Raw genomic sequence first — 14940 nt, 5'->3', positions numbered from 1 at the left:
TGGCCTTTATAAATCCCTGGGCTTAGTGTCCAACCTAGCCTCAAACATAGCTTCTAAGGGGTTCACTAAAACAAATACTTGCTCTCAACTATACTTCAATTAAAACAAAACAAAACAAAACTTGCTACATTTACTTTTCTCTACTTCTTCCTGTCATATGTGGAGACGACTAGGCTCTGGGGAGATGCCATACATGCCCAAACAGATGATGCAGTGTAGTGTCTTGGGCTATTTCCCCTGAGAAGATCCAAAGAGATGTTTAATTTTTTGGCTAAGCTCTCATCTGTATTCTCTAGATGAAATTGTCAAATAAGGGTAAAAGGTGTGTAATTTAAAAAGCTGTGGAATTTAGTGGTCGTTTCATTTGTAAATAAAGTTTACAGAATCAAGAATTTAAAAAAGATGACAGTGATGTTACTTGTAATTAGAAATTTCCTTTGAAGATTTCCATTGTTTTTTTTTTTTTTATGTCAAGAAACTTGTTTTTGAAGAATAAAAAAGCTCTTGATTTGCTCATTTTAACCTGCCACCGGAAAGGTTCTTGAGAAACGTGCAGACGTTATACCTATGGGAGGGGGAGATGGAGATGTCTACTCTTTGGGCTTAAAAACTAATAACACTCTGATACCTGTACTTCTGACCGATGAACAAGTTTGCTTCAACTATATTGTGGCTCAAAATGTGCATCTTCTGATGAAAAGATTTAATGCCTCAGAATATAAGACAACCCCCTCTTTTCTGGGGGGAATTAATTTGGGGAAAAATACATCTTATAGTCTGACACGTATGGTACTTGGAAGCTAGAACCCAATTCTAATCTCCATTGGAAAAAAAGGCAAAAGGATTCCTGACTGTTTTCCAGACCAATGAACAGTCAGACTCAAATCTAAAGAAATGAAAAGAGCAAAAGTAGTTGATGTAACATGAAAACAAGCCAGATCAAACAGTTTGGTATCAATTTGTCAGTTTTATTGCTTTTGCATTTTCAGCTCAGCACAGCAAGGTATTGATTTTTTTAATAATTAAATTTCAGCACATTTGACAGCAAATGAAATCTCTTGGCGTTCCAGTCCTAAACTTTGAAAAGTGATGTATTTTAGAAACAATTAAGAAATAAACTTTCCCTTGCAAATTATTTTAAAACATTTAGTTTCTTTTCTCATTTATTTATACCAAGTGGTTAGTTTTATTTGTTTGTTTCTTTTGGTGAAATTAATGACTCAGTTACCGAAAGGGTGGCATCTTTCTAATGAGCTCTTCTGATTTTTTATGAAGCCCTACTTAGAAGCCTACTCAGCTGGGCAACTGGGCTGATCCTACTCAGAAAAGACACAGGAGCAAACCATATAGAAAATAAAAACTTTATTTTTTCAAGTTTATAAGATAGTTCCCATTACATATAACATTATGGTCAAGGACTCTACAGCCACAAATGCCCGCAGTCACATAAATATATCTAATCAGTGCCTTTTCCTGCTAAATGAGGCATCTGAAGTCCAGAGGGTCATGTTTGGAGTAGAGGTCGTCCTTAATGGGATGGCTCCCATCAGTGCATTAGGAACTAGCTAAGTAACCTTGCTTGCTAGAGCTGTCTGACTCAGAGGAGAGGAAGGGACAGAGGGCCTGCTGATCAGAGGTGGGACAGAACTAGATTTTCTCTCGTGGTTTAAGATATTTCAAAATCTCAGAATTCAGATTTGGCCTCTACAGGGTATTTGGGGAATTCCAACTTTTGGATGAAAAAGGAAGCCAATTTAGTGGTAAGAAACAGAAGCCTGCTTAAGAGGGGTCCTAACTGCCCCCTTCCTGCAGGAGTGAGGAGGGGAAGGCCCCAAGCCCACCAGCCCTGGGCTTAGACCATGGCTCTCCCAGGAAGAGGGAGAGCGTGGCTCCGCCCCTCGGCTCCTCTCCCCCACGGTTCAGTGGCACCGACACCCATTCAAGGTAGTGAACGTCTGGAAGCTCCATATACTGCAGCTGGAGTTTGCCGATCAGATTCTGCTTGGACCTTTAACGCGAACAAGTTTTTGTAAACTGCGAACAAGCCGTGGCACAAGTCTCCTGGGACACTAGCTTTGCTCCCCCAACTCGCAGAAGACAGGAATACCCCAAACCAAATGAAAGCCCAAGTAGGCATCTGAATCTGGAGCAGGCATCCACTCTCCTGGACACCACCAGCTGCCCCAGGGGCACCGGACAGGGTGATGCTAAGGCACAGTCAGTTTTACATTCGAAAGTAAAGCCACCTCTTAAACCCAGGACACGGCTGACAACTCGATTCCCTACTAGAGACGGCCTAGCTCTCACCACGAAACGTGCAGACCCATCTTACAGAACCCACGGTGCCCAGCTGGGAAAAGGACTCATCATGTGGCTTATTCCATGGGGACTCTTTCTAGTAAAGAGGGCTTCCCCCTTGATGAAAGGACCCACAGTATCCTTTCGACCTCAGCCTCCAAGAACTCGTGGTGCTGCCTACTTATTTTCCTCTCCAGACCTCTGTGCTGGGGAAGAGGAAAACACAGGCTCCAAGAAGATCACTGGGCTCCCTGAACAATTCATTTTGGCAAAGAGGAGCCAGGAAGCTCCATTTTCTGTCTACCCTCTAAACAACCAGAAAAGAGCAAAGGCGGCACTGCTCAGAGATCTTCCTCACCTCTCTTAGCCAATTTCAAGTTCCTTTTGCAAAGACCTAAGCCGTGCAGTCAGAGCAGGAGGGAAAAGGCCATCGCAAAGGGACTCCAAGTCATATTCTAGGAATAAAGAGCTTGTCCCAGCGGGCAGGGAGAGGGAAGTGTGTGTGTGTGGACCTGTGTGCACGACGTGGGTACCGCTCTGCAGCCTGAAGCACAGCACCAACAGAGTGGCCTTTGTCCAGGGCAAGAAACCAACAGCTCTACTGCCGGTACGGGGAGGGCTTGGGGCCTGGAAGTACAGACCCACCCTAAAGCATTCTAAGATAAATTACCAAGCAAGGCAGAGCAGCATCTGGGCAACTATGCTGAACTCAGACCAAGAAGGTCCGCCTCAGGCTTTGTATTTCCCGTCCAAAGGAAACAGGCCAAAGAGGCAGCTAAGTAATGAGCACTGACTTGAGCTCCTCTCCAAAAACATCTTCTCTAAAACTGAGTCACGAAGCACTTCCTCAATCAGTTCTGAGGGAATGTGTGTATACCAGCCTTTTTCTGGGTGACCTGGCTTTGGAAGGAACCTGACCCCTTTGTGCTGCAACATCTCTGAATATGGATATGCAGAATCTCTGAGTACAAGCATTTATAGCTGGGGTTGGTCAAGGATGCCTCCTCCTAAGGACCCAGACTGCACCTCTCTGAGGTGCTTATAAAATCACCTCTCTCTGTGCAACCTGGAAGAGGCCGAACTTCCTCAGCTCTACGGAAGTTTATTCTGCCTGAGCAGATGCCCAGGCCAGTCTTGGAGGGATGGGGCATCCACAAACACAGCTGGACTGAAGGCTGCGACCAGTGCCTGGGCACCCACCGATCCTCCCAGAAGTCAGGTTGAGAGATGTTCCTGCATTGGGCCCAAGATTGAGTTTTCAGGCATGGAGTAGGGGGTCTACAACCTCATTTGAATCAGGAAAGTGTTTCTGGCCTTCTGGTTTCCCATTTTAGAAGGGGATTTGAGAAGTGGGAAGGGTATATTCCATGGGAAAACTGGGTTGTGATCATGGCAATCTGTTCTTCAGTTTCAGGCTGAGATCTGGGTAAATACATGTCCAGAACACCTTTCAACAGGGCTTAAAGGATTCAAAGAAAGTCAAATCCCTTCGTAGTTTTGGCCAAAATGTGATTATGAACCTTTTCTCAGACTTGACTACTTGGGTCCAAAGCCTGGGGACTGGCCAGAGCTGCATGGGGGTGGACATGAGGTACAGAGGGCAGGAAAGGGCCAAGAGCCCAGCACTGATGACTAAGAAGGGCGAGGGCGCTGTAGAGGTGAACATGTGTTGGGGAAGGGTGCTTCTCTGCAGGAGGAAAAGGTGGAATCTTCTTGTTTCAAGAGCCAAAGAAGTGGAAATTCCTAAGAAGCCTTAGTTCTTCTCTCCAGTTTGGAGGTAAGCCCCTTGGGACATACCCTTTGACTAGAGTCAAGCTGAAGGCTTACAATTTACTGTCTAAGAGAAGGAGTTTCTAGGGTTGTGCCATTTGGTGAAAGGGGAGAGGGACTGGAAAGGGGACTAAGGCTTCTAGGATGGGAACCAGCAAAGTCTACAGTGAATCAGTGTCCATGCCCCACAGTGCAGCCAGCCAGGAGATGGAGGAGCCGGAAGGAAACCGCCCGAGAGAGCAGGGCGCTGGGCAGCTGAGGAGGTGCTACCGTCACAGAGAGGTATCTCAGATAGTTCAGTTACGAGTTTCCAAGGAAACTTTACAGACCCCTTTCTTGCTAGAAAGAGGGCGGGAACCTGCTTCAGAGACCAGACCCTTACCTATAAAAATAACATATACATTCACTGGGAATATGTTCTACAGCTAAGGAGATTACAAAGACTGCAAGAGATGTTATTATAAAAGTCTGCTGCGTTTATCCTATCACCACAAGTTAATGGCAGTTCTCAATCTGGTCACGGACGCAGAGTGCAGCTCTGCCCCAAGAATTTCCTTTTCTTTTTCTTCATTTATTTTGACACAAAATAAAACAAAACAAAACCCAGAAGAGTTAAAAGCACTGTAGCTGCGGTGAGTCTATTGTTCTCTCAATCCAACTGTCTTCCCCTCCTATGTGAGGATGAACACGGGGCTGCAGCTCACTCTTAGAAAAAATAAGCTTCATCTCTTGCAGCTGTTGGTTTTGATTGTGTTCTCGCCAGCATTCCATGGAGAAAGAGTTCCCAGTTGGTTCCGGTCTCTAGCTCCTCTCAGGAGTGAAAAGGAGCTCGCGGGGAAGGCTCTTCATTCCAGTTCTTAGAGAAAATCAAGCTCCAAAGCCTGGTGGAGGGACACCAGGTCTCCGTGGTTTGTGATCCTCCAGAAGGGCATGTTGTGCTGGAAGGGGGAGGAGGGAGGGACACTGGTTAACCCAACTTCTTTTGGGAGCTTATATTTACCCACACCCCTTCCTCCACAGACCTCTCCCCAAAGTACTTGGTAACCCTCCTTACTCCTGCCCACCTCATAAGACTGTCATACGGATCAAGTAAGTCATGTGTAAAGGGCCATATGTATACTACAAGACACTTACAGATGGGAGAGATTTTTATTAGGTTTCAGTGGTAACTCTGTGCTTGTATGAGACAGATTTGTTCTAGCTACTATGTACGATCCTCAGGATCAAATAAAATGACCCATGTAAGAAATCAGTATTAATACAGTATTATATTTTCTTATGGATAGTCTATTTTCTATAAGGTTCAGAGCTGCAAAGCCCAAATCTTGTCCATGACCAAGATGAAGAACAGAGAGATCTAGAAAATAATAATCCCACTATATTATGTGATCAGAGTTATGTCCAGAATACTGTGTGCCATTCTGGAAGCCATATTTTAAAGAAGGGCTTTGAAAAACATGAGTGTTGGAAACCATGTTCTATAAAGCTGAGGAAATTACCTTTACTAATCATTTTGTTCAGACTGGTTGCAAGTTACCTGGAATACTGAAAGTCCTAGAACACAGTTCTTTTGGCATGTAACTCAGTGCTTTTTCAAGCCTGCTGCTCACGCATAATATTTAAAAGGCCTTGAATATACTGAAGAGGAAGCAGACTTGTTATGTTGTGCTCAGAAGTGCCAGATTAGGACCAGGATACAAAACAGAAATTTTAGTTCAATGGAAGAAGGAACATCCTAAGAGCCTGGATGACCCCACAGTGGAACAGGATACCTGGGAAGCAGTCTCCTCACCCTTAGGTATATTCAAGCAAGGACTAGAAAGTCTTCCGTCACAGAGGGTGCAGAAAAGATCCCTCAGAGGGAGGAGACTGAGATCTAAGGCATTTTCCGATGGGTGTACTCTGTGGCAGATGACTAGAAGCGTGCGCTTAGAGACACAAAGTCTGATAATGACTTGAGTTGTTCTTCTATCTCCCCCACTCCCTTCTTCTTCAGACCAAGAAGCACTGATGTCTACATCCACTAGCGTCTTCCCCAGAGGGCAACAAGCACTTTAGAATTAAAGCTGGAAAGCCTGGAAAAGTCTGAATGATTGGCCTTTAGTGTAAAGTCTCACGCTCTTGAGAAAGCATTGACCTCTAAGACGAAGATGGAAGATGGGGCCCACGTCAGGTTTAATGATTGGCGTCCTTGTAGCAGGGCTCAAAGATTTTAAGATTTTAGAGTGGCAGGGAGGAGAGAGAAGGGGAGGATCTAACAACTTACAGGGAAAACTCTGCATGGGGAAAAAAATGACCCTCTTTTTTTTTTAAAAGAAAAATGGGAGAGGAATAGGAAGAAGAGAACACTGTAAATGCACAACAGATTACTACGATTTCTGAGTCTTACCATTCTTCTAATTGCTCAATGTATTCCCATACAGACTATTTACTTTGCCATGTTACCTGTTTGGCTGCGATTTCTTCATCCCGTCCATCTCCAATCACTACGTATGTGACTTTCTTTCCAAACCTTGACACAATTCTCTCGAAGCAGCTCTCTTTACCTGATGAGAAAAAGAAATTTCCTATTGGGACATTCCTCCCTTTCTTTTTTTCAATACCAAAGAAAAGGGCTGCTGCTAGGTTCACCTGCCTGTGCTTAGACAGAATCAGGGCAGCCCATGTGGTTTGCTTGGTGGGGAGCAGGGGTGGTAGCTAGGGATCCAACAGGCTCTCTGCCCAAAGAATGTGAAATTGTGCCATTCACACAACAGACTTTCTAGGCACTGTGCTCTCTAGGTTATTTTAATTTTCACACTGAGGGTGAAGTACCTAAGATCTTAGTGTGGGATGTTTCTATAAACACCATATGAGAGCTGTGCACACTCCCTCCCTCTTCCATAGCTCCTGTACTTTACAATATACAAAGCAGTTTCAAAGTGTTCGTTCACTTAATTCTCAAAATAATCTGGTGAGACGGGTCCCATCCCCTATTCTGATAGATGGAAATGGACCCAAAGGATTTGTGACTTGCCCTAGATCACAAACAAGCTAGTAGCTAGACTCTGAGCCTCTCACTCCAGAGTCTAGGCTCTGGTCATTGTGCCATGACGAAAGGACGTTTTTTGGTTTTTTTTTTGTGGTTAGCGGGCCCCTCACTGCTGTGGCCTCTCCCGTCGCGGAGCACAGGCTCCGGACGCGCAGGCTCAGCGGCCATGGCTCACGGGCCCAGCCGCTCCGCGGCATGTGGGATCCTCCCGGACCGGGGCACGAACCCATGTCCCCTGCATCGGCAGGCGGACTCTCAACCACTGTGCCACCAGGGAAGCCCGAAAGGACGATTTCTGAGGGGAAACCGTTAGTGTAAGAAAAAGAAGTGGAAGTCCCCAATTTCCGGTTAGTAATTAGGAAAAAAACAGCCATTTCCTTCCAACTCTACATTTCCCAGAAACGGTCCTAGTCCTGGGCCTTATGTCTTTCAGGAGGGGAGGAGTCTCAGAGTACCAATGAATATGGCAGCAATATTTGTCACATCTGGAATTTCCTATTATACTGTGTAACTGCAACTGAGATCCTGTATCAGTGACATTAACCTTGGGAAATGGGTGATTTAAATCCACTGCAGACAGCTCTTAGAAACATGGTGATGAATCAAAATTCAAATCCTACCTGGAACCAACACCTAAACGTGCACACATAATACTGCTGTGGCAAAGACACTGTACTTGCATAAGTAAATAAAAAGAAAATTATCTCTCGTGCTCTTCCTTCACCATCTCTTATGTTTTATTAAAACTGCTTCTGCCACCTTCTTCAGTTAAGCAAGGCGCTAACTCTGCTTCCTTTTTATATCCTGCTGCATTAACTTTCTCATCCTATCTTCTTGCCAGATTCAGTGACTTAGCACCAGGGTTCCTGTGTGAATAAGAAAAAGGCGCAGGCTTCCCTGGTGGCGCAGTGGTTGAGAGTCCGCCTGCTGATGCAGGGGACGCGGGTTCGTGCCCTGGTCCGGGAGGACCCCACATGCCGCGGAGCGGCTGGGCCCGTGAGCCATGGCCGCTGAGCCTGCGCATCCGGAGCCTGTGCTCCGCAACGGGAGAGGCCACAACAGTGAGAGGCCCGCGTACCACCAAAAAAAAAAAAGAAAAAAGAAAAAGGTATCTCTTCCTCAAGGCACTTGACTGCCATCTGCTGGAAAACTCTTATAATAAATATACAAATATAGAAATATACAAATCTAAGATGACTACATCATATCTGACAAGAATCTTTACACCCATACTCAGAAGTCCTGATTGGTACATCTAAGCAACTGCAAGTCTATGACATGCCTAGCCCAGGTGGCACCTCACACCTGGACCAGACACTAGTCCACTTGGGGCCTCAGTCTCCCACTCTTAATACAGGGCTTGGCTTAGGTGCACTTAGGTCCCTTTCAGTGCTACCGTTTTATAATAGCATTGTCACACCTTATGTTCATATCAAGCATTCAATCCATGTGTGCTAAGTAAATACATTTTAATTTCACAAATGATTAAGGGGATGGCTCTACTCTATGCCTTGAGCCCCAATTTAAACATTAAATAATTCAACTAATAATGAGTTCTTAACATGTTCTTATTAAGTGTTAAAGAGTTATTTGTCTAATTCCATTCCAACCATTAGGTCCTTACCTAAGCCAACCTCTGCTAGACCCGCAGTCTAATTTATGATTTATAGAAAAAGCTTCTACGTCGGTAGGATTTTAGAAATTTCCCCTAAGACCCAACAAAGGGAATGTCTCTTATTTAGAAGACAGGGACATAGAGATGTTTTCATTGTCCTGGCCTTCAATGATCAAGGAAGAAATACAATTAAGAATGTTTCCTCTAAAAGGATTAAGAGTAAGTTATTAACAGCTCAGGGTAAAGAAGTAGCCATATGAAAAAATAATTCCAATACAGTTGGTAAATACGCTGCTTCCATTTTATACTTTCAAAACAATCCTAGAGATGAGCTCTCCTGTTCAGGAGGATAAAACCAATGACTAGTCAGTTTACCAAATGTCAAGTGATAGAAGCTGTCACTGCAAGACCAACCAAGCCTTCGGAGAAGATTAGGTTCTTGAGTTTCCTCTATCAGAAAGACTTCTGGGCTTCCCTGGTGGCGCCGTGGTTAAGAATACGCCTGCCAATGCAGGGGACACGGGTTCGAGCCCTGGTCTGGGAAGATCCCACATGCTGCAGAGCAACTAAGCCCGTGCATCACAACTATTGAGCCTGTGTTCTAGAGCCTGTGCGCCACAACTACTGAAGCCTGTGAGCCACAACTACTGAAGCCCATGCGCCTAGAGCCCATGCTCCGCAACAAAGAGTAGCCCTCACTCGCTGCAACTAGAGAAAGCCTGCGCACAGCAACGAAGACCCAACGCAGCCAAAAATAATTAATTAATTTAAGAAAAGAAAGACTTCTGACATCTTCAGAAATGGTTTTGAGAATTCTCTTCAATGTCACAGAGTGTCCATTAAGAGAACTGCAATTCTGAAACCATTTCAGAGGAACCGAACAAACATTTCCTCTCCCTGCTCTCATCTCATAGTTCTGTAAAGGAAAGCCTCAAGCCTCTCACTGTGGTTACCATGGTGCCAGGTACCACTGTAGCTCTGCTAATTAGCTCTGGACGAAATTGAGAAAATCACCAAATAAGCACACTTACTGTCAGAAGGAATAAAATCATGTCCATTAGTTTGATGAGCCTCTGAGTGCCAGGATGCAGCATCAAGCACTACAGAAATCTACCTTTCAGGTGTGGGAAGGTTAGCGAGTGCTCTGAGTTCTTACAAAATGCATAGTAAAGCAGGGGCAGCAGTAGCAAAATCTGAAGGGGGGTTACAGATTTATCTCCCCCATCAAAGCCCTTGTAAATGAAGTAATTCAACCATACAAAAAAGAACAATAAAAAATAAATGCCTATATAGCTACCACCAACCCAGCTTTATCAAATCTTAACACTTTAGAGTTGCTTTAGATAAAAAAATATAAAAATGAGATCGTACAGATTTATTTGAAGTTTTCTATTTACCCCTACTTGATGACATTCTTCCTCCTTTCTCTCCCTGAGCGTGTTATCCATAAACGATGTATGGCTATTATTGTGAACGTTTTTTACCTTTATATAAATTATATACTGTACATACTATGTGTAATGTGTTTTTTGTGTTCAGCATTGTTTTTAATACTAATCCTTAGGGATATATGTAGTTTTAGTTCATTCACCTTTTTTTTTAAAAAATTAATTAATTAATTTTTAGCTGCGTTGGGTCTTCGTTGCTGCACGTGGGCTTTCTCTAGTTGCGGTGAGCAGGGGCTACTCTTCGGTGCAGTGTGCAGGCTTCTCATTGCAGTGGCTTCTCTTGTTGTGGAGCATGGGCTCTAGATGCGCGGGCTTCAGTAGTTGTGGTGCACGGGCTTAGCTGCTCCACGGCATGTGGGATCTTCCCAGACCAGGGCTCGATCCCGTGTCCCCTGCGTTGGCAGGCGGATTCTTAACAACTGCACCACCAGGGAAGCCCCAGTTCATTCACTTCTAGCTGCTATACAGTATTCCATTGTTTGACTATTTTCTGTTCATAGACAGGTTCATGTGCTGTTTCTAATTATTTTCTACTATGAACAAGGCTGCATCAAAAAAAAAATTCTTGCACATACCTCCTTGTGCAAATGAGAATGAACTCAAGGGAAGGAGTTGGCATATTTCAAGCTTTGCAGGTCATATGATCTCTGTTGCAATTATTCAACTCTACTACTGTAGTGTGAAAGCAGCTATGGAAATGATTACACTTGGCTCTGTTTCAATAAAACTTTCCAAAAACAGGCAGTGGGCAGAATTTGGTATGTGGGTTATAGTCTGAGACCCCTGCTCTCGAGTATAAATATCTAAAAGTAGAATTGCTTGGTCATAGGGTTATGCACATCTCAAACTTTACTAAACATTGACAAACTGTTTTCCAGAAAGTTATATCCATTTTCAATCCACTAGCAGAGTAAGCTCTCACTTCCCTGACAAAGTTTGGCACTGTCAGACTTAATTTTTTGCCAATCTAATAGACGAGAAAGGCATCACATTTTAATTTGCATTTCCTTAATTTGCAGATCCTTAATTGGTGAGGTTAAAAAACTTTTCATATATGTTTACTAACAATTTGGGTTACCTTTTCTGCAAATTGGCTGCTCCAAGGTTTTTGCCTACTTTTTAAAATTATGTTGTCTGTTGCTTATTGATCTGCAGGAGTTCTTTATGGATTCTGTATACTAATCAACAAGTAAATGTATTGCAAGTATCTTCTCCCAGTCTGTGATTTGTCTTGTCACTTTATGTCATCTTTCACTGTATATAAAATTAAAAGCTTCACACAATCAAAATGATCATTTTCTTCTGTTTTTTTTTTTTAAGTACTATTTTTGGGGTCTCTTAAATGAGATCCCTCCCTACCTTAAGGTCATACAGATACTCTTCTATTTTCTCTTCTAAAAATTAACGTTTTGCTTTTCATGGTAAATTTTTTATCCACCTGGAATTTATTTTTGCAAATAGCATAAAGAAGGAATACAGAATCTGCTTTCTTACCCCGTATGGATAACCCAGTTATCCGAGCACCACTGACTGAAGGTAAGTTCCATGAGGACAGAGGATTTTGTCCCTGCTATATTCTGAGTGCCTTGGCAATGCCTGACATTTTTTAATCTAGCAAGTAACTACAACTTATCTGCAAATGAGGACTGTCTCCTTGGCTGCAATAGGGAAGTAGGAACTGTAGGCACACACTAAAGGGTCTGGAGGGGTAAGGAGATAGCTGTCATAGTCCTCTTTCCCCGGACCATGTACAGCACATAAGATTAGAGTGACACATTCTGCTGTCTTCTCAGCCAAACAAGTATAAATCTGGTGCCAGTTCACTAATCAATTCAGCAAATATTTATTGAGTACTTCCTATTTCATGTACTTAGAACTGAATACATTTTTAGGGGATAAAAAATATCTTCACATACAGAGTCTCATTTGATTTTCAAAACCTCTCTGGTAGTTTTTCATCTTACATGAGAAAACTGAGGCTCAGGAGATACACTAATTTCCCTAAAAGCTAATAAGTGGGGGAGTTAGGACTCTATCCTAGTCCTTAGTTTTTTGTTTTTCCTTTTCAAAAAAGTATGGTAAAAAAACACATAACATAAAATTTACCATCCTAACCATTTAAAAATATACATTTCAATAATATTAAGTATACTCATACTGTTGTGCAATAATTCTCCATAACTTTTCATCTTACAAAACTGAAATTCTATACCCATTAAGCAACAATTCCCTATTTCCCCTCTCCCCAGGCTCCCATTAACTACCATTCTATTTTCTGTTTCTATGAATCTGACTACTCTAGGTACCTTATACATGAGTGGAAACATACAGTATTTGTCTTTCTGTGATTGGCTTACTTCACTTAGTATAATGTCTTCAAGGTTCATACATGTAGTAAGCATGTGACAGGATTTCCTTCCTTTTTAAGGTTGACTAATATCCCACTGTATGTATATACCACGTTTTATTTATCTATTCATTTGATGGACAGCTGGGTTGCTTCCACCTCTTGGCTACTATGAATAATGCTGCTATGAACATAGGTGTGCAAATACTTCTTTGAGATCTGCTTTGGATTCTTTTGGATATATACCCAGCAGTGGGATTGCTGGATCATGTGACAGTTCTATTTTTAATTTTTGAGGAACCGCCATACCGTTTTCCACAGCAGCTGCACCATTTTACAATCCCACCAGAAGTGCACAAGGGTTCCAAATTCTCCACATCCTTGCCAACACTTGTTATTTTGTTTTTCGGTGTTTTTTTTTGATAGCAGCTATCCTAACGAGTGTGAGGGATTTAACCGTTTTAAAGTATGTATCTTAGTCCTTGATTTTTAATCTAGTGCTTTTTCGATTATACTACATTACAGTGCACTCTCTGTGAAAGAGGAATTTGAAATGAGGCATAGTGGATTTCTCAACTAGATATTATGTTCTTTCAAATATTATAAAAGAAAAGAGCATGATAAATTTTAAGTCCAACAGACCTGGATTCGAATCCTGTTTATGTAGCTTACTAGCTGTGAAGTCTTGAGCAAACTACATAACTGATAAGCCTGAACTGCCCCATCAGTAATGTCAGGAGAAGAATGCTGTGAGGATTATAGATATATGTATATGTAAAGTGTCTAACTGAGGAACTGGTAAATAATAAGCACATCCTAAGTAGCAAGTATTATTGAAAGGCTAGTGACAAGAAACAGAATTGAACCCGTACCAATTTTGGTAGCACTGTAGATGTTTTCAATAGGAAATATTTCTCCTAGCCCATATAGGAGAACCTTGGCCAGAGCTGGAACCAGTTGGGTTGTAGTGATCAGAACATTCACACAATTCTTTCTGGAAGGGAGAAAGAGGGAAAAGAAAAGAAAAAGGTGAAATCAAACCAACCTGCGAACAAGAATTCAAATGGATCTTCTCTGTAGGACCTGCTTGTGAAAAATTAACCTCAAAATGCCTAGCATGGTATCTGTTCAGTGCCAATGTTCACTTTTTGCTCTAATTATCTCAGGTTTATTTATTTTCCCAATTAAAGGACAGAGACTTTTGTGGTGGACACAGAGCAGCAACTTGATTCTTGCCTCACTTCCTTCTGGCCATTCTAGCTCACTGCATTGTTAGCAAACCCCACCAACCCACGGCACTGATACCACACTCCAGAAAACACAATGAGGCTTTCAGTTACAGTGCCATTTCATCTGAATGAGATATGACTGAAGTCCAGTCCTCTCTGCTCATCACACCATGGCAACATAAATTTCAGAATACATATTATTTTCACGAGTCCTTTACCTTCACAGATATCCACCCCTTGGTGTCAGTTTTACTGTTTAGTAGGCTGTGAATCTGGAATTCTTGCTTTGAGGGAGGGACGAATAAGGGTATGTATTTATTTCCCATTCTAAGCTTCAAGCTCAAATCTCCTTAATCTGCTTAATGTACCCTTTTTCTTTTCTTTTTTCAAGTTATTTATTTTTGGCTGCGCTGGGTCTTTGTTGCCGTGCGCGGGCTTTCTCTAGTTGCAGTGAGCGAGGGCTACTCTTCCTTGAGTGCGCAGGCCTCTCATTGTGGTGGCTTCTCTTGTTGCGGAGCACAGGCTCTAGGCGCACAGGCTTCAGTAGTTGTGGCTCACGGGCTCCAGAGCGCAGGCTCAGTAGTTGTGGCGCAAGGGCTTGGTTGCTCCGCGGCATGTGGGATCTTCCCAGACCAGGGTTGGAACCCATGTCCCCTGCATTGGCAGGCGGATTCTTAACCACAGCACCACCAGGGAAGTCCCTGTACTCTTTTTCTTTTGAATCCCGCCTTCCTGAGTAGGTTTTGCTACATTTCTCTGGCGCTTCCTACACTTAGGGTATTTGTGATATAGCTCCTACATGTATTCTTTGATGTCACCAGGCCCACCCACGTTCTGGGTTGGAGATTCTGGGTTACTGAGTATAATTTAGTGAGCAAAAAGTAAGAGAAAAGAAAGCTCTTCGGTGTGCTTTTAGAGTAAAATGACCTTGCCTCCCACCTAACCGAATCCTTCCCTGCATCATTTGAACTCTTCTCACCCCTGTCCCACAGTCTGTTTTAGGGAATGGCCTATCCTGGACTAGGGTGGAAGAAAGCATCTCTCTGAGAGGATGAAAACTAAAATTATTATTTCCATACCTGGACTGGATGAGAAGTAAGGACTTCAATGCAGTTCCTAACCAGGAATCTGTTAAAACTTCAATTTCTGCTCTTAGTCTCTGCAGTGCTTCCTTTCTCTGGGGACTGAGGAGCCCTTTGGGA

At 42.9% G+C, this 14940-nt stretch overlaps 1 protein-coding gene across 12 annotated transcripts in view; it reads right to left on the bottom strand.

Annotated features, from left to right (window-relative positions):
* Window positions 1-1345: 1345 nt before the first annotated feature.
* Window positions 1346-14940, bottom strand: part of EYA3 (EYA transcriptional coactivator and phosphatase 3) — a 104504-nt gene continuing 90909 nt past the window's right edge. For 11 of the 12 annotated variants that reach the window (XM_027109479.1, XM_027109487.1, XM_027109488.1 and 8 more), the window contains 4 exons: window positions 14818-14932; window positions 13382-13503; window positions 6514-6614; window positions 1346-5006 (listed from right to left, as the gene is read on the bottom strand). In XM_027109479.1, coding sequence (XP_026965280.1) covers window positions 4926-5006; window positions 6514-6614; window positions 13382-13503; window positions 14818-14932 — 419 coding nt within the window. In that variant the 3' untranslated portion in view covers window positions 1346-4925. Of the gene's footprint in view, window positions 5007-6513; window positions 6615-11240; window positions 11417-13381; window positions 13504-14817; window positions 14933-14940 lie in introns of those variants that run through there. The other variant, XR_003433360.1, reaches the window with a different exon arrangement.

The sequence above is a fragment of the Aethalodelphis obliquidens genome, unplaced genomic scaffold (assembly GCF_003676395.1).
Source record: "Aethalodelphis obliquidens isolate GAN/ISIS:26980383/991018 unplaced genomic scaffold, ASM367639v1 scaffold9, whole genome shotgun sequence".
NCBI classification, from domain to species: domain Eukaryota; kingdom Metazoa; phylum Chordata; class Mammalia; order Artiodactyla; family Delphinidae; genus Aethalodelphis; species Aethalodelphis obliquidens.
This window is presented reverse-complemented; position numbering and strand designations above follow the sequence as displayed.